Source organism: Castanea sativa, chromosome 1 (genome assembly GCF_040712315.1).
Source record: "Castanea sativa cultivar Marrone di Chiusa Pesio chromosome 1, ASM4071231v1".
Taxonomy (NCBI): Eukaryota; Viridiplantae; Streptophyta; class Magnoliopsida; order Fagales; family Fagaceae; genus Castanea; species Castanea sativa.
Genome location: NC_134013.1, coordinates 33,978,319 through 33,998,192, shown reverse-complemented (window position 1 = coordinate 33,998,192; position 19,874 = coordinate 33,978,319). Strand labels below are relative to the sequence as shown.

The window sequence follows — 19,874 nt, the reverse complement described above, 5'->3', positions numbered from 1 at the left end:
TTGTTCAATTTAAAGAAGGCATAAGGCACTCTTATAACGCAACATCTGCACAAGTTCAATACGATTACAAATCAATGATCTTCGGTGGAAATTGATTTTAGTGATAAGATTCTTGCATTGATTGTTTTGGCTTCTTTACCAAAATGGTGGGAAGCCATGAGAATGGCAATGAGTAATTTTGTAAGAGAAATCAAACTCAAATATAATAATATTCAAGATTTAATTTTTTGTAATAAAGAGGTTCGCAGGAGAGATGCGAATATAGACAATGCATAAGACCAAGCTTTTGTCACGAAGAATAAGAACAGAGGTAGAAGCAGAGAACCTAATGATCAAGCTAAGATCAATAATAGGTCAAAATCAAGAGATAGATTTTAGTTTAAGGAAAATAGAGAATGCTTCTATTGTGAGAAAAGGGCCACATGAAAAGAAATTGTTGGCATTGGAATAAAGAACAAATTGAAGGCAAAGAAAAAAATGATAGTAAGAAAAATACTACAGTTGTTGTGATTGCTAAGAATGTTGTGGTGCTCTTTGTTGAAGAGGAAAAGTGTGAGCATATTACTAATATTGATGTTGAGTGGGTTGTTGATTTGGTAGCCTCTCACCATGTTATCCCTATGAAAGGATTGTTTACCACGTACAAAGTAGGGGACTTTAGTACAGTGAAGATGGGTAATTCCAATTATTCGAAATTGTGGGAATTAGCGATATGTGCATAGAAACCAATGGTTGTAGCACCATAATATTGTATGATGTGCGACATGTTCCAGATTTTAGGATGAATGTGCTTTCTACATTGGTTTTGGATCGAGTGGGTTATTGTAACCACGTTTGTAATGCAAGATGGAAACTTACTAAGGTTGTTGCAAGAGTGTTGCAATGTATAAGATTCATGTAAAGACCTATAAGAAGAAGTTAAATGAGATTAAAAATTTTAAGAAGACTATATGAGATTTGGGATTGATGGTGATGATGCCAAAAGGGTGAAATTCCAATTGCCTAATAGTGCTTCAAAGGAGGAATTAATAGATGATGAAGAATATGAATATGCTAAGGCTACATGGGATGATAATGAAGTGAAAGACCTTGGAGGTCATGAGTAGGGGGAGCAATATCCTTCACTAGAGACTGATGAACCTCACAAGAAGAGGACTAATGAAGAATATTGAATTGTTAGCTTCAAGAATGATTGGGCTTCTAATGAGAGGGAGCCAAAGGATTGTATTCAGGAAATCCAAGATGGGATTAATTGCTTGAGAATGAAAGGTATTGATATTGATGAGGTGTTCTCAGTATTGGTGAAGACAATGAAGAAGGTCAAGCTTGATGTTGGCTTGATCGGAATGGATTCAAATTGAAGAGAAAGATTGAAAATCTACTTCATTAGTGGGTCAGAGGGGAAGATTGTTGTGGGTCCATCCCACATAGCATTAAAGCCCATTTATGGGCTTGTTTTGTTCTGACCGTAACTTTCAAACATCCATTCGTGTGTAGTAGGTGTATAAGGTGGCAAAGGTTAATATATAAAGACAATTGTATGTGATTTTTAGGGTAAGCCGCACAAGAGAAAAGAAAAAGTAGCCAAGAGAGAGCTGCTTAGAGAAAAAGAAGACATCCAAGAGAGAGAGAGAGAGCTATGCGAGAAGAAGGAAAAAGAGAGGAAAGAGAAAAGTTTTACCGTCTTCGAGATAAATAATTAGTATGTGTGAGAGCAAATAAAACAAAGGGATTTTCTTTAGCTGTGAGACATAAACTAAAGAATTTATTATTGTATTTGGTGAATCTCAAGTTATGCATAAAGTTGAGAGTTATTGTAATTGATTTGATTATAGTGAATTGATTCAGAGTTTGTCCCATGGTTTTTCCCTTCAAGAAGAAAGGGTTTTCCACTTAAATATTTGTATTCTTGTGTTTGATTGTTATTTTGAATTGATTATATTTGTGATAATATTATTTGGGACACAACAAGAGGTATCAGAACTCATGGTAATGTGGGGCAAAGGTGGCAAGGTTACTAAGGTACTAAGGTACTAAGGTTCCTTTCACAGTTAGAGCGAGAACGGGGTGCGTGTACTTGGAGCCCTTTCGCAAATGAAGTAAGGACAGGTCCCTTTTGGCGTTAGAGCATGGACAATATATTGCACCAATCAAGCCCATAAAAGCCCACACAAATGATCTTGGAAAAAGGCCCACAAAGGTGTATTATTGTCAATGGTGCTCGACAATAGTGAAGTGCAAGGCTCTCATGAAGGATAAAAGACATGTGGGGTTGACACGTGGAGGCTCGTAGATGATGCACTAGTGAAAGAAAAAGCCCATTAAGTAAGGGGGAGAGAGAGTGAGTATGATTTGTTCATGACCCACGAAGAGGTCTTGAAACTTACAGAAAAGCAAAAATTCACATGTGAGGGGGAGTTTGTTGGGTATACACGTGTGAGTGAAATCCCACATTGAATAATGATGAGAAGAATAAATAGTTAATATAATATAATTGAGCACATACCCATTGGGCTTAGGCCTTTTGGGTTAAAGTGTATCTCTATATGCTATATTAATTATTTAATGAAACTCTTCAAGGTTTTTTTATCCCCCAAACAACATTTTGGGGCATTTCAAAGGAAACTTCCTTGGAAATTTAGAAAATCGGTGGGGCTTTTATCGAAATTTTTGATAGAATCTGGAATTTTACTTTAACCAACTAAGAATTATTATTTTTTAAGAAAAAATTGGATGATTGAAAACTTTTTCCTGAGAATTTTTTTTTATTTTTAATTTCTTTTTGAAGTGAGTTAACTCAAGTTTGATTGAGTCAATTTAGTCAGGTCAACTTAGACAAACTTGAGTTTATTCATTTTATTAAAAATAGGGAAAATGTCGAAATATTCATTTTTTTCTCTCTATCTTTATTCCTTTCTTCTCCACCATTTTTACTATTCACCAAGCTTTCTCTCTCCATACAACAAATCTCACTCAGAAATTTACTTGTCTTTGGTTTCTAAATGTGAGTTTTAACATTGGCTTGAGGATTTTAAGAGATCTCTACATTTTTTAGTGTCTTTGAAAAACCCATTTTTGAGGGAGTGAATAATACATTTTGGAACACAATGACATCATCTTCTAGGAGTAGAATGGAAAAGATAGGAACCTACCAATTGGGAGGAAGAAGATGACCTCCTTGAAGATCGAAACTCATATATTTCCATGATGGAAGATTATGTTAATGGCGGTATTTCATAGTGGCATTTGATGATTATTTTTTTTAAAGCCTCTTTTTTTTTTTTTTTTTGAAAACTTAGATTGGAAAATGGTTGAAGTGTTTATTTTTTTGGCATTTTTGATGCTGGGACTATTATGTTGGGTAATCACGACAACAAAACCTAGAGAAATCTTATCATGGTAGAAGATTGCTGGGATGTGCTGTCTCCAAATACTAAGGAGATGATTTGCCTGTTCAGTTTCAGAACTTTTCTCTTTGCACTTTCTGAGAATGATGCCTCGGAATACAAAAATATCATGCTATTTCTAGCCTCATCTAAGCGTTTCTGGGACACCTCTAAAACCTTATGATTTTTCCATAATCCCTGGTTTGAGAAATGGTGGCAATTGAATCAAAGTTTTTGATAACATTTCTCTCAAGGAGGTTGAGCTTCTTTTAGGAGTGAATCCTCCTAAGGTAAATGATTTTTGTGTTGCTATAAGGTGGCTTACAGAGCATTTCCATAGTTGTGAAAATGTGGACACAAATGTTCGAATGTGTATGCTCCTTTTGATTGGTGGTGTGTTGTGTCTAAGTTTGAGAAGTTGCCAGTCTCTATTATCAGTGGTCTTTGAAAAATATTGATCAAATTGGGAGTTATAATTGGGGGAACATGACCTACGCAACTCTTTTGCATTATATGACTCAATATTCTCAACAAGAACTTTCAATTTTGGGTAGTGCATTATTTGTATGCCCGGTAAAATTTTCATTTTTGATTTTGTTTTTGCATAGGTTGTTTATTAAATCTTGATTTTTGTTTTAGGGTCTGTTTGAGATCCTCTTATTTTGCTGAAACTGAAATTTTTTTGCTGAAAGTACTATAGATAAAGTTAAAAGTTAGCTAAAATAGTATATAGTATAGTGAGATTCATGAATTATACCAAAAAGTGCAATGAGCTCATGAATAGTAGTAAAAATAAGCTGAATAGTAAAATAAATTGGTTTTTTAAGTCGGAGCCAAATGCACACTTAGAGTCTGTTTGAAATCCGTTTATTTTGCTGAAACTAAAAACTTTTTGCTGAAATTACTGTAAATAAAAATAAAAATTAGTTGAAATTGTACAGTGGGACTCATGAATAATACTAAAAAGTGCAATAAGGATCTATAAATAATAACAAAAATAAACTACATAGTAAAATAAGTTAGCTTTTTAATTTGGAGCGAAGCACACACTTAATATCTTTCTTCTTCTTTTTTCCACAGATTTGGATGTATGAATAAAAACACTCATTGTCATAAATGAAGGGCTATTAGTGAGGGCTTAACCATTAAAAAAGTGAGTTCTTTTTTTGTATTTTTTAAAAATCATTTGCTTTTTTTTTAATTGTGAAAAACTTTTAAGTTTGATGCCTTAGGACAATTTTTTATTCGTGGATTTTTAATCTTGAAAAATTTTGTTTGTGAGCGCTAGATGAACTTAAACCCTAAGGAAGGCCTTGTGACCCCTTCTGAATGCTTGACACTTGACAGCTTAGAACTTTAATGATAACCTCGAATCTAGTTTTATTTGAAACTAGATTAGAGCGATATTGGTATTTGGGGAATCGAGTTGGTATTTGGGGAATCGAGTATTTGCACAAGTATACCATGTATATCATCCTGCGTCAGTTTGGTATGGTAATTTCTTGATAGATGAAGAGCTCCAGGAGGATTGGCGTGTAAGTGGCTTTGTTTTGGATTGGGGGATGATTGAGATTGCTTTGGGTCTGTAAATGGGGGATGTGTCAAGGAAGTGTAATTTTTAAATATTAAAAATGTTATCATGTTACTAAAAAAAAATGGTACGACATTTTTTTCGTTAGTCATCTAAATAAAAAAGACTAATGATAATTAACAAAATAACTTATAGTGCGTATTTGAAATTTAAAAATTTTAAAATACTTACTAAAATTTCATGGACCAATCTTATGTTTTAGCTTTTAAAAGTTTGTTTGGGATCTGTTTATATTGTTAAAATTGAAAATTTTTTGCCAAAAATACTATAGATAAAAATAAAAGTTTTTTTGTTTTTGAGATAAGATAAAGATAAAAGTTAACTAAACTAGTATACTGAGCCCCATAAATAGTACAAAAAAGTACAGTAAAATTCATGAATAGCAGTAAAAATAAGTAAAATAATAAAATATATTAATAAAAATAATTTTTGTTAAATGCACACTAAATAATATTTACAAAAAATACATGAAAATGAAATATACACTGTCAAAATCAAACAGTGTGTAGAAATAATAACTAAGATATACTTTGAGAGTTGTGACTAACCATTAATATCCGAAAATTCAATTCAATCCAATTTAATGGAATGAATCCGGGCCCGTCAAAAGCACACGGATACAACTTCTATCATACCTTCCAGAACGGAATGTGTGTACACACACTAGCTAGTCAGTAGTCACCAAGTATAAATATGTGTAATAAAGGCAAAGGCCATAAAAACCCATTTTGACGAAAATTGGACCGAATTTTGACATAGAAAAAATTGTTGGTGGGGTAGATGGGTCCCAAGTAAACAATATTTGACCAACATGTAACAACAATAGCATCAACAACAATAACCTTCTTTCGGGCATGCCGTAGTGAGTTCAATATATTTGAAAGAGATGTTATTTGTCCGAAAATTTTAAGTTTTATCCACCACACAATTAATCTAACAAAAAATAATTAAATGCTTAATTCTTTTAGAAAACACACTTTGCTGTAACTTTTGTTATATCTTAATAATATGTACAATTATAATGAATGAACCAACTACTCTTTCTTTTCTTTTACGATCACACGTGTTACAAAAATTTGTATTCAACTTTCTCAATTAACAAAAAGAGTAGTGATAAACTGCTACGGCTTCTTATCTGGACTGATTTTTAATGTTATTTTTTTTTCAATATTAATTATTTGTTATATAAGATTTATTGTAAAAATATTATAGTCGTAATTATTTTTTTTTTTGGAAACAAAAATAACGGGCTTTGCCTCTGCCTGTGTAGCCCCAACCCCGAGTCACGTCACTTTCCACGATATAGCGCGCAACTAGTTTTGACTGCGTTCGGGCAGCGGTCAGCACCGTTTCGGGCAGGTCCCTCTTCTCCTACTCTCTGTCTGTCTGTCTGTGCACTCAAAGTTCTCACTAAAAAAAAGGAAAAGAAAGAGAGGAAAAAAAATAAAAAAAGATAGATAACAATCCCACACATTCACTCACACTTTTTAGAGACACAGCGAGAGAGAGAGAGAAAGAGAGAGAGAGAGGGGGGAAAGTTTTTATTTTTATTTTTATTTTTATTTTTATTTGTTTGTTAAAAAAAGAAAATGCTGTGAAAAATCTTTGCTTGTTACTGTGTTTGTGAAGTGTTCTTTTCATTGCTGGGTTTTTGAGGCACTCTTCTGCTGAGCATTCTGAGTGAGATCGGGTTTTTTGTTGTTGTTGTTATGTGAGATTTGGGAACTGGGTTTTGTGTAGGCGGTTGTTTGTGATGGTGGGTGTGGAATACCAGTTGGATCTGAGAGAGATTTACTGAAAGAGAAAGAGAGAGTAATGGAAGGGAACTTTGTTATGGCTTATCTTTCACTCTTCCTGATCTTCCTGCTTTCTCCATTATGCTTGATTTCAGCTAACATGGAAGGTTCGTTTTGATATTCATATACTTGCTCTTATTCTTTTGGTGTTTTTCTTTTGCTTTGATCTTTGTTTGCTAATTTCTGGATATGGGTTTTTTTTAAAAATTTGGCAAACTAAGGAAAAAAAAGTCTTCTTGTTTTTGTTTTTTGTGTTGGTAGTGGAAATGGGTATGTTTAAGTTGGTTGAATTACTTATGTGATAATTGTATTTCTTAATAGTTTCCTTGTCTTTTGTTGATTAGCTACTGTTACTGTGTTTGTATTCAAAGTAATAATTTGAGTAGATGGGTACTCAGCACTGCTTTTTTTTTTTTATGGTTATGGTCAAGAGTTTGAAAGAATTTCTAAAGACAATTCTTTCTTTTCGGGATGCCCTTATGAGATGCTTCAGATATGGTTCAAGCTGGGCGCTTAGATTAGTGTACATTAAAATAATGAGTGGATGATTTGTGAAAGTAACGGCAGTTTTAGAAAATTTGAGTAGCTTTTAGTTTACCCTTCTCAAGATGGCCATAAAACCAAGCTATTTGATACAGAAGTATCATTTTTCTACCACTTTTCCATACTTTATGATCAACGAGGGATCCGCTAGTTTAACAGGCTCTGACATACATTTTCTTTACATTCAATATTAATTGCCTTTCAATATCCTCAAATCTGTTATAGAAGTGTCTTACTTTGAGCAACATTTAGCTTTCTTCTGATTTTTTTTAGAGATTTAGAGGTGTTTGTGGTGATTGGAGATGAGTTTACTTTCTCACTGTATCTTTTCAAGTTCATGATCGTTTATTATCAGCACCTAATGGTGTTCACTTACATCTTGAAACAGGTGATGCTTTGCACAACCTAAGGACCAATTTACAGGATCCTAACAATGTCCTACAGAGTTGGGATCCTACCCTCGTTAACCCCTGCACATGGTTTCATGTCACCTGCAACAATGATAATAGTGTCATAAGAGTGTAAGCTGCCTGCCTCTTTTATGTCATTGAAGTACATGCATATGCTGTAACTTGTCGGATTTTTTTTTTTTTTTTTTTAATTTAGAAATATTTCATATCACATTTTGCAATGGAAGCCTATTCTGATGCTTCTTTGAATGTGTTATCTCAGTGATCTTGGAAATGCAGATTTGTCTGGTTCACTTGTCCCACAGCTCGGCCTGCTCAAGAATTTACAGTATTTGTAAGTCATACTTATTAAAAAATCCTCATTGCTAAGAGTGGCAAGTCTATGATTCCACCTATTTATAACTGGCCAACAAAGAGAGAGGGATTATGACTGACAAGCCCTCATTGCTATTGTGTTTAGTCTATGATTCCATCTATTTATAACTGACCAACAAAGAAAAAGGTCTTATAACTGACCTGACCCTCTGCCTTTGTGTATTTCATATATGGATGGAACTAAAGGAAATGCTAGTTTATGCGGTTCAGGAATTTTAGCTTTCAACAGATTATCTGATCCTTACCCATTTAATATTGGACCAACCAATCCTGCTTAACAGCTCCTATAGATAAAATTTATTAAACCGTCAATAAATATATATGCATATACACACACACATATATGATTTCAAAACTAATAGAAGGGAATATTTTACTACTAGTTAAGCTGGCATGTCTAGAGGCCTTGATGAAAGCTAATCACTTCATAGAAAGGATTTTGGTTTTGTGAAACTAATCTGTTGTCAAACATTCTAGCAGGATTTCATTTATCCTAGGTGGGTTTGGGTCAAGTTTTACCATTTCAGGATTGAAATACCATATGTAATGGATGAGATTGCTCCATGTAAAGAACTGCAATGGGCATGTTGTGGTCTTGATAGCTTGATAGTTTTAAGTTTGCTTCCCACCAAAGCTCATTTGGTATAGTACTTTTCTAAAAATTTGTTTGATAATTTGAGGCCATTTTTATTTTTTCCCCATTGAGTGGCTATTGTAGTACATGAGTTAGCCCAACCCCATCCCTTAAAATATCTGGTCCTAGTTGAAGGCAATATTTGATTCTAAGTTCTAACTCATCCTTTATCATCTGCCCCTACATCTAATCTAGACAGCTGTTTAGTGAATCAGAATATTCAGTGTTAGAGAGATGCAAATTCCCGAAGAAAAATTGTTAGTTTCTCATATGAATTACTGTAATTACTTGTGAATTTTATCCCAAGCTACATGCCATAAGTATTGAACAGGCCAGAGGGACATGCTATAATACACATTATAGTTTAGCTATATAGGCTCTTCAGAAAACTTCAAATTTTGATTTGGACTAGGTTCATAAAAATGTAACCATATAGAAGTCTTATGAATTACAATTTGTTTCTGTAGACATTATATACCACTTTTATCATTTCCATGCACAATTCATTTATTTAATTTTTCTGGCAGGGAGCTTTATAGTAATAACATAAGTGGAACAATTCCCAGTGACCTAGGGAATCTTACTAGCTTGGTGAGCTTGGATCTTTACTTAAACAAGTTTATTGGTCCCATCCCAGACACATTGGGCAAGCTGTCAAAACTGAGGTTCCTGTAAGTGTACTTTTCCTCAATTTTTGTTCCATGTTGTTTGTATACTTTCAATATCGTTTCTCATATTGTGTCATTTTGTGTATATTTCAATATCATTTCCTCTAGAGAGAGTTAGAGATAAGTAGAGAACTCTTTGAAAGAATGCCCAAGTCAATTCGCTGAATATACAAGGGTTGAGGCCTAACAAAAGGTCCAAGAACTGCAATGAGCACCTTGAGAGCTAAGATTTAATGTAATGTGTCTGTATATCATACAATACACTTAAATATATTGAAAGAAATAGAAATAGTAACATATGTTATTACTTGAAAAATCTACATATCAGGACAGTAAAACTTTCAACTCTTCATGTTTAAGATAAAAATTGGGGTTTTGATGAATTGCATCTTTCTATAGAGTATTCTCGGGGCAGTAAAGTGTTAACAAAGTTTGCAGAACTTAAGGACCTTTTGCAATTTTTGAATTAAAAGACAAGTGTTTCTATATTTCCAAAATCCCTGGACTCTTGGGCTTAGCAACGCAGTGGAGACAACAAGTTCGATTTCTATTGTGTTCGTTCTATGTTGGAGAAATATATGTGTGAAATCAAATAGGATATTTGGGCTTCTGGATACCTAGTCCTGTCAATTAATAATAATCCCTGTTGAGTTTGATTCTAATTTGAGTAGCATCCCTTGATTGTTTTTGGATCTTAACATTATATTTTCTTGTAATGTTTGTGTAAGGATAGTCGGCTCAACAACAACAGCCTGTCAGGACCAATTCCTATGTCATTGACAAATATTTCAACACTGCAAGTGCTGTGAGTGCAAGATTTTCTAATATTCAATCTATCTCTCATGAGGGTGCGTGTGTTGGGGCATTTTATGATTGCAAAAATATTAAGTTGTCACATTGCATTCCCCAAATGCAGGGATCTATCAAATAACCATCTCACTGGTGTAGTTCCAGACAATGGCTCCTTTTCATTATTCACTCCCATAAGGTTCCTCGTTAATCATGTGAACTGTAATCTTCTCCAGTGAATTTGATTTTGAAGAGTATGCTGATAGCTTATTTCCTATCTGCAGTTTTGCTAACAACCAGGGTCTATGTGGCCCAGTTACTGGGCACCCCTGCCCAGGATCTCCTCCATTTTCTCCTCCTCCTCCTTTTGTACCACCGCCTCCAATTTCTGCACCAGGTGATCTTATTATTGCTACTTACAATTTTGGAGTGTAAATGATGCTTAGTGCTACTTTTTCTCTGTGTGTGTCCGAAATCTGATTGGCTTGGCTGTTACATTTGTTTTCCATTGATCTATTATTGTCAATTTCCATTTGAATCTTTTTTTAGTCTTTAATTGAATTCTCATATATTATATAGCAGCCACACATTTTACTTTGTACTTCCATTTGTTTTAGTCTATTTCTTATATGTGTTTTGGATCATGTTTATGTTTTAGGTTGTTGCAATGTACATCAGGAGATATGATGTAAACCAAATTTTCTAATTTTTCCTTTCAATCTCATTTCAGGAGGGAATAGTGCCACTGGGGCGATTGCTGGAGGAGTTGCTGCAGGTGCTGCTTTGCTGTTTGCTGCCCCTGCAATTGCATTTGCATGGTGGCGTCGAAGGAAACCTCAAGAATTTTTCTTTGATGTACCTGGTTAGTCATTTTACTAAATGTTTGTTCTTTTAAACTTGGTTGATGGATTGATTGTCACTTCTTAACATCTCTCTACAGCCGAAGAGGATCCCGAAGTCCATCTGGGGCAGCTTAAAAGGTTTTCACTACGAGAATTACAAGTTGCAACTGATAGTTTTAGCAACAAAAACATTCTGGGTAGAGGTGGATTCGGGAAGGTTTACAAAGGACGCCTGGCGGATGGTTCACTGGTAGCTGTAAAAAGACTGAAAGAAGAACGTACGCCTGGTGGTGAGCTGCAGTTTCAAACAGAAGTTGAGATGATCAGCATGGCTGTTCATCGAAACCTCCTCCGGTTGCGTGGGTTCTGTATGACTCCAACTGAGCGGTTACTTGTTTATCCCTACATGGCTAATGGAAGTGTTGCATCATGTTTAAGAGGTATAGCTTGTTCGCATTTTCTACATTTTTTATAATATTTTCGCTGCTTCCATATAGACTGTGTCATTCGTCTCGTTGATTGGGATTTTTTTGCCTGTTATTGACTTTCAACTTCTTACCCCTGCTTGCTATTTTTTTTTCTTCTTTACAATGTCTTATTTGCATATATTTTCTCAGCAAAATGTAAGTGTTAAATTACCATTTGTCCCAAAAGTTTAAGCTATTATTGGGAAATTGTGAATTTAATCATTTAACCATAGTTTTAACAAGAAGAAAATAATGTAATGAATTATAATTGTCAATCACTTAACATCCTGGCATTTGGAATGATCGTTGTAATTTTCAATTAATCTACTCATGATTTTTTGCTTTGCATTCCTGTAGAACGCCCACCGTCTCAACCACCACTTGATTGGCCAACACGAAAGCGGATCGCATTGGGATCTGCAAGGGGTCTTTCTTACCTGCATGATCACTGTGACCCAAAGATTATTCATCGTGATGTGAAAGCAGCAAACATTTTGTTGGACGAGGAGTTTGAGGCTGTTGTTGGGGACTTTGGGCTGGCTAAACTTATGGACTATAAGGATACCCATGTTACAACTGCAGTACGGGGCACAATTGGGCATATAGCTCCAGAGTACCTTTCTACCGGGAAGTCGTCTGAGAAGACAGATGTTTTTGGCTATGGGATCATGCTTCTGGAGTTAATCACTGGACAGAGGGCTTTTGATCTTGCTCGGCTTGCAAATGATGATGATGTCATGTTGCTTGATTGGGTATGTTTATCTACTAACTGATGTTTCTTGGTTCAATTCACTTCCCTCTGCCATTTTATTTCATTAGCTTACTCCTAACCATGCAACTTGTCCAAGTTCATCTTGATTTTGCATTTCCTTTTTCTTTGGACTGTAGATTTTAAATTTATGTACTGGGTGTTAGGCAGAGGGTATTGTTACTTAATGGTCAACTCACAGTAGATATTTGAACCACATGCCTTTCAGTTATTCTTTAGCCTCCACTGAGCTTCTCAGTTGGTATTTCATGGTGTCCCCACCAGACCTCTTCTAAAAGAGATTGTTCCTATCTGAAGTTTCTTCAAAGTTGCCAGTTCAAGCCTGCTTTTAGTGCAACAGAAGTAAATTAATGTTTAGAGGCAATGAGGAATAATAAAACATTACTGTCTAGGCTTTGCTTGGTTTTTTGGTTCCGTGACATTCTTGCCAAATTTTAGTTCTCGACCAGAGGAAAAGAAAACATAACAAGCATGTTAGTCTGGTGAAAAGAATTGCAATAAAGAGAAGAAATTTGATGAACTATATTTTTTTTCTGCACCAATAGTCTTTTTTTCTTAAGCTAAAAAGTGCTCTATGGTTGTGAACATTTCAAATATCTGATATGACCTAGTGATTCTCAGGTGAAAGGACTTCTTAAGGAGAAGAAATTAGAAATGCTAGTTGATCCCGATCTCCAGAACAATTATGTGGAAGCTGAGGTAGAGCAGCTAATCCAGGTTGCACTGCTTTGTACACAAGGCTCCCCAATGGATCGGCCCAAGATGTCGGAAGTGGTGAGAATGCTTGAAGGTGATGGCTTGGCAGAGAGATGGGATGAGTGGCAAAAGGTGGAAGTTCTTCGGCAGGAAGTGGAACTTGCTCCTCATCCTAACTCTGATTGGATTGTTGACTCCACAGAAAATCTACATGCAGTCGAGTTATCCGGTCCAAGGTGACCCTGGCACAGTAGAAGTAAAGAAAAAATTACGACTTATTTTTTTTTTTAATTATAAAATTTTCTTCCTTTTTTTTTTTTTGGGCCCTCCTTTTCTTAATGACCATATTCTGATTATGTATCCTGTAAGTCAACTCTTGTATTCATTACATTTGTGCATATGAGTCAGCTTTGTCAAGGTGCAATTTGTATCATTTGCTGTAGTTTGATGAAGCCTTGATGTTTTCTGCCTAGATGAAGCTGTGGCAATTCAATCTTTTGTGCACCCAATTTAATTGTTTTTTTGATCTGATTATGATATTGGAAAGGAAGTGTAGCAAAAATTCCTCATAGTGGAACTTCCCCATTGGCCACTGAAAACATTTATGCATTATGCCCCACAATTGGAGACATAGTGATTATTCCAATTGACTAACAAACAGACTGAATCATCTCAGATGGGGAATATTTAGACTTAATTGTTTCAAAAAATAAATATGCAATATCTCAATATATCTGTGCTTCATCTACGTCCAAAGTTGGGGATTCTATTTCTGTGGTATGAAATATTTCTATTAGCCTTGGGAGACCAACTTTTTGGTACAAAGTTTTAGTGCTATGGCATCAGCACTTTAAACCTACACCATTTCTATTCTCCTAGGCCCCTCACCATGATTACTATGGTCTATGGTGGATTTTGATTTTTGAGTTGCCTTAAAGCCTCTACTACTTTCGGTTTGGTGGAAGCTGGTTGACTAATCTATTGGTCATTTTTTTTTTTTTTTTTAATTTGGTTAGTTAATAATAGATATAAAGTTTTTTTCCCGCTTTTTTTGATAACCTAATAGTTATAAAAGTTGCAATCCATGTCAGCGTTCATTACATCGCGTGGTTAAATCGCTTAGTAGCTAAACCATATTCCTTCCTGCCCGAATTAACTTTACATAAATACACAAAATCAAAGCATCTAGGACTAACGATCAAAAACAAAGGAAAAAAAAAAAAAAGCATCTTGGACTAGATATGAAAATGCAATTATTCAGTGCTCCGAGAGCATAACAAATGCATGCTCTCTCCTCACATAATAGTAGATCCTACTAATTAAATTAAATTCATAATGAGATCCACTGTTCATATGAGTATGCATTTATTGTGCTCTCGAAGCATTGTATAATTACTAGATATAAAAAGACGTTCAATAATAATGTCTAATTAATCGAAAGGATGTTATATACTAATAGTTATATGGGTCAAATTTCTATTTATTCAGCCCAAAAAAAAAATTTAACCTGTATATTTAGAGCCTTTGATTTTTTGGCATCCCCTGAACAAGTGAAATAAACAATAATTCTAGAGTTTTACAATCTAATTCATAATTATTGACATGCCAACTTTTAATGGTAGATAATAAAGTAATGTTAGTGGTGAGCTTAAATGAGAACCAACAAAAATTTGTCAACTCAAATATTATGATAAGTGTTTTGAAAATTTCTTTAAAAAAACCTTCTCCCCTCTCCCCTTGTGTGTGTGTTAAAAATACTTAGTATTCTAAATAAAAATTTAAAAAATAAAAGTGTTTTGAAAATTATTGTGCTGGTAACATTACTTGTGAAATAATACCCACCTCCCAATTGGCACTTACATCGCAGACAAAGATCTACTGCTAATTAAGAATAACCACAATTATATATATGCTTTTACCTTATAAATAACAGGCTTTATACATTCAGAGTATTCCATACAAGCATCACAAATTCGAATTGAGTCTTTATATATTTTGTTAGTTTAGACACGTGAGTTTTCATATAAATATAATTGACACAAAATTAGAGTTTAATTAGAATGACACTAGACATGAAATTGGAGTGCATTTAAAATCCAAATACACTTGGCATCAACTTATAGTGCAATTAGAAGGACACTAGGCACAAAATTAGAGTGCAATTAGACTGATTCACATTGCTTCTTTAAATTGTTGATCACATGTCACATTATCTCTTTACATTCTTACTTGTAAAATATTGAGATGATCAAGGATCAATTACTATTTCATCTTTAAATGTTTAAAATTTGTCTTTTTAAAAAATCAAACAAAAAATTGTGAGTTTACTGATCAAATAGTAAATAACTTCTTTACTATTTAGTGTTCTTGTTGAAGATGAACATAGATCTAAATTCATAATTTTGTTTTTTCTTTTTTATTTTGTTAAAATTGATAAGTTGATTTGTTTTTTTTTTAATTGGATGTTGATTTTTATTATTATTTTATTGGCCACGTTAGCATTTAGTGTGCCAACACAGCAATCTGTTTGCCACGTAGGATATTTCCATTAGTGAGATGACGGTAGGGACCAAAATGGAACGCAATTTTCGTTTAGGGACTATAAGCAGTAAAATAAAAAAATATGGACCAAAATGAGAATAGGATCAAAATGTAGAGACCAAAAATGTATTTACACAATATATATATATATATATATATATATATATATATATATATATATATATATATATATATATATATATATATATATAAGCAGAGACCTCATGCACTCATGTGGGAATGCATGAGGTCCTGTCAAATGGTGCTCTAAGTTTGCATTTACCCTTTTTTTACCTCCTTCATTAAGTTTTTTTTATTATTACCCAGAAGTTCACATTAACTTATTTTACTGTTATCTCATTAATTGACTAAGCTTACACTACATAATTAGAGCACCATTTTATTAGGATATGTGCCCTTTAAATCTTATTGTATGATGCTATGTATGACATTATGTTGTGATTAATAAAGTTGTTTTATTATAATCTAAAATAATGGTAACATAAATATTTGGACATTATCATAGAGTCCATGAGATGCATAGTATGTTATTTATGTGATTTAGTCACAAAAGATATAGATCACAAGTTCTTTGTAAACTCAGAATTTTAGTTCGTAGTTGGTGATGAAATTGGATATTTCATCTGCAAAGACTATAACGTATCAACTAAGATGATTTGTCTTAATCATGGAAGTGGAGACTTCTAATTGATATATTGACATATTTTAAGAGTTAAGACATATTGAACTGGACCGCTGTGAAATTTATTATTCTACTAATGACTGTCAAATGAATAATAAATCTCACAACTTCTATTTACATGAACTCTCAATCCTGAGAGAAAAATAAACATGATCATGAAGTATAAGTTGCTTTGATATATCAAGAGTGAGATCTAAAATCACGATCAAAATCTCAGTATGTTGGGCAGCCGCATTTAATGTTGATGAAACATATATTCTCAAGATGAAATTCATGATCCCTTAACGGAGATATAAAATATTACGTTGAGATAAGTTTAATGGGTTTGGTTATTCAAAATATTAGGCCTAACTACTTTAGTAAGAAATTACTAAAATATATATTTATGAAATTAGATTTCATAAATATATGATGAATAACTTAAAGGATTAAACCAAGTACTCAAGGATTAAGATGTAATAATCTTCAAAATGACAGTCAACATTCATGACTTTGTATTACTACGAATATTTTAATAAATGGGTTGCATGTATAATAAAGTATTGGAATATAATTTATTAATAAGGCCTAGAGTGCAATTATATTTATATAGTAGTATTAAATATAATTAATGGTAATTTTAGACTTGCCAAGAGTTGACAGATAAGCCCAATGCCCATTGGAGCTAGAATCTTCTTTGTTCCCTTTTGGTCCCACTCCAAACCACATACTAAAACCCAATTGGAATGGCCCAAAAAACTAGCCCAATTAGATAATCAGTTATATATAAGGAAAGAAACATACAAAATTTTAGTGTGGAATGAAATGATGTGTATATGAGTGTAAGCCACTCTCTTATTCTCCCTTGAACACATACATATAAACTAATTGGGAGACCACACTTCTTAGGCACAAGTGAAATTGGAGTGAAGATTAAAAGTGTTCTTAAGTACTTCTAATCATTAGTTTTGAATTTTACTACACTAAGGTATACTTTCTTGTTCTTAAATTCTGAAATTTACATAATACATGTTATCAATTGCGAATGATATAGATCCGTTAATATTCTGCTGCGTCTGTTTTGTATGTTATACAAACTATGTTTTTCCAACACATTTGACATAGATCTAAATTCATAATTTTTTTTTTCTTTTTTATTTTGTTAAAATTGATAAGTTAATTTGTTTTTTTATTAATTGGATGTAGATGTGGCATTTTTATTATTATTTTACTGGTCGCATTAGCATTTAATGTGCCAACACAGCATTTCGTTTGCCACGTAGGATATTTCTGTTAATAAAATGACAATAGGGAGCAAAATGGTTTGCAATTTTCATTTAGGGACTAAAAGTAGTAAAATAAAAAAGTAGGGACCAAAATGAGAATAGAGTCAAAATGTAAGGACCGAAAAGGTATTTACACTATATATATATATAGAGAGAGAGAGAGAGAGAGAGAGAGAGAGAAATCAATATATATATATATATATATATATATATATATATATATATATATAAAAGTAGAGACCTCATGCGTGAGTGCATGAGGTCCTGCCAAATTGTGCTCTAAGTTTGCATTTAGCCTTTTTTTTACTTCTTTCATTAAGTGTTTTTTTTTTGTTACCCAAAAGTTCACATTAACTTATTTTACTGTTATCTCATTAATGCCTCATTAATTGACTAAGTTTACACCGCATATTTCTCTATTTTTCATGAATTTTAGCATACCTACCGTTTTAGTATTTTAAAAAAAGAAAAAAAATAATAATAATTAAGGATTAATAGTAATAGCTAACTAGATAAGGCCCTGAAAAAAGATAGAGAAACACAAAAATGTTGTGGATTGTTAAATAAATTACACAGTTTCACTATATATTATCAAATAAAAAACAAGACACTAACAAAACATTTGAAAGAGATAGAAAGTGAAATCTAAGGGGTCACCATCTCTGTTATACAAGCCTCCCACTACCATCAAGACACCGAAACCCCTACAGGTAATTTTTTTTCTTTTTAAAATTAAGAGCTTAAATATGATTTAGGTTTAGGTAATTTAGTTGGATAGTTTTTGTTTTGGGTGTATAAGTAGAGAGAATATTTGGTGCGCAATGTAAAGTCATATTCTACCATGATTTAATTTTAAATTATCTAGAAGATATATGCATACACACTTGCCCACATCATGTCTTAATGTCACACTATTGATGAGTAGAAGACATGAGAGAGTTAGACATACTTTCATTTCATGGAATGAAATATATGAACACAACACAAATTAGTTAATTTTCATGGTCCCATTACTCTTTTGCATTTATCTTTGGTTTCATGATTTAAAATAAATAAAAAATAATCTTACCTTGAGAAGGCTACAAATATGCAATGAAACTACTAAACTAATTTTTAATATCTCAAAATGTATATATTTCTTTACTCTAATTTAATTGACTTTTTTTTTTATAATATATGTACAGCATTATCCAAAACCGTCTTACATAAAATATCAATAAATTATCCATACATGGGCAACTTACTAGTTAATATTAAATAGAATAGAAAGATAAATGTTGAGTATTATGCAGGTGTATGTAAATATAAGTTGGCTAAAATGGAAAGTGTGAAGTTTTTATATCAATTTAGCTAGGCTAAATTGTGTTGATGCTCAACTATTTCATAGATTATAACGAGGAACATCTAAATATATAATTCGCTTCAAAATTAGGACAATAAGACGAATCAACTAAGAACTAAGAAACGTACTTTAACTTCGCTATAGATTACTCTTATATCGGTAGGAGGGGAAATGAAATTTGAATCCTAAATGTTTCCATTGGAAAGACTAAGATGTATCAATCAGTTGAGTTACAAAAGTCTTAATAGATATAAATCTCACTAAGGACAACAAAAGGTCACAATAATTTCACAACATTCTTTATATATATATATATACAAGATAAAATTTCTACTCCAGCTTAATCTAAATGTATATGTGTGTGTGAAGCTTCCTCCTAGAGACTTGAACTCTGGTCTTTGGCCCCTATACCCGACAAGCATTTATACTTGTAGAGTGACTACCGCACTAAAGAGGGGTGGTTTCACAACATTCTTAAAATGTCTAGTTATTCACATTCAAGTGACGGTCATTAAAAATTAATTAAATTGCAAATTTTAGTGGCCCATATGTTAGGTGATAAACTAATTTTAAAATATTATGAATTTTATTGTGTCTGTAACTTTATATTGATAAGATATCTAGACAATCTACTCTATCGTTTGAAAGATTAACCAGCAAAACTTAAAAAACTTTATTAGGAGAAGCAGCGCACACTTTTTTATTTTTTTGACCTTCTAAGAAATCAAGTTGCTTCACTTCGCAAGTCTGCCAAAAGCATTTGTATCTACTAGTGCAAATTTTTGTTTATTTTTAGTATTAGAACCTACATTTTCTATTTTACATACTCTCTTAACTCCTCACATTAGATTATCTATTTACACTATATTTCATTAAGGACAAAGTTTAACTACAGAATTTATTGTAACCTAAGACTACAAAATTGAGTAAGGTTATAACTTTAGGCTACAACCAATTTTGTAACTAAATTTTGTCATTTCATTAAAATATCAATTTTTCTTTAATATTTTTTATTGTTTCTCTTTTTTTCACACAACCACTATTGCCCACTCTCTTC

General features: G+C 33.0%; 1 protein-coding gene across 1 annotated transcript; it reads left to right on the top strand.

Annotated features, from left to right (window-relative positions):
- Positions 1 to 6,436: 6,436 nt before the first annotated feature.
- LOC142620473 (somatic embryogenesis receptor kinase 2) lies at positions 6,437 to 13,438 on the top strand. Its single transcript, XM_075793839.1, has 11 exons — positions 6,437 to 6,880; positions 7,705 to 7,837; positions 7,989 to 8,060; positions 9,263 to 9,406; positions 10,137 to 10,208; positions 10,320 to 10,391; positions 10,477 to 10,589; positions 10,923 to 11,054; positions 11,133 to 11,474; positions 11,859 to 12,253; positions 12,892 to 13,438. Exons 1-11 carry the CDS (start codon positions 6,793 to 6,795, stop codon positions 13,204 to 13,206), a joined length of 1,878 nt encoding a protein of 625 aa, XP_075649954.1. The 5' UTR covers positions 6,437 to 6,792; the 3' UTR covers positions 13,207 to 13,438.
- The last annotated feature ends 6,436 nt before the right edge of the window (positions 13,439 to 19,874 follow it).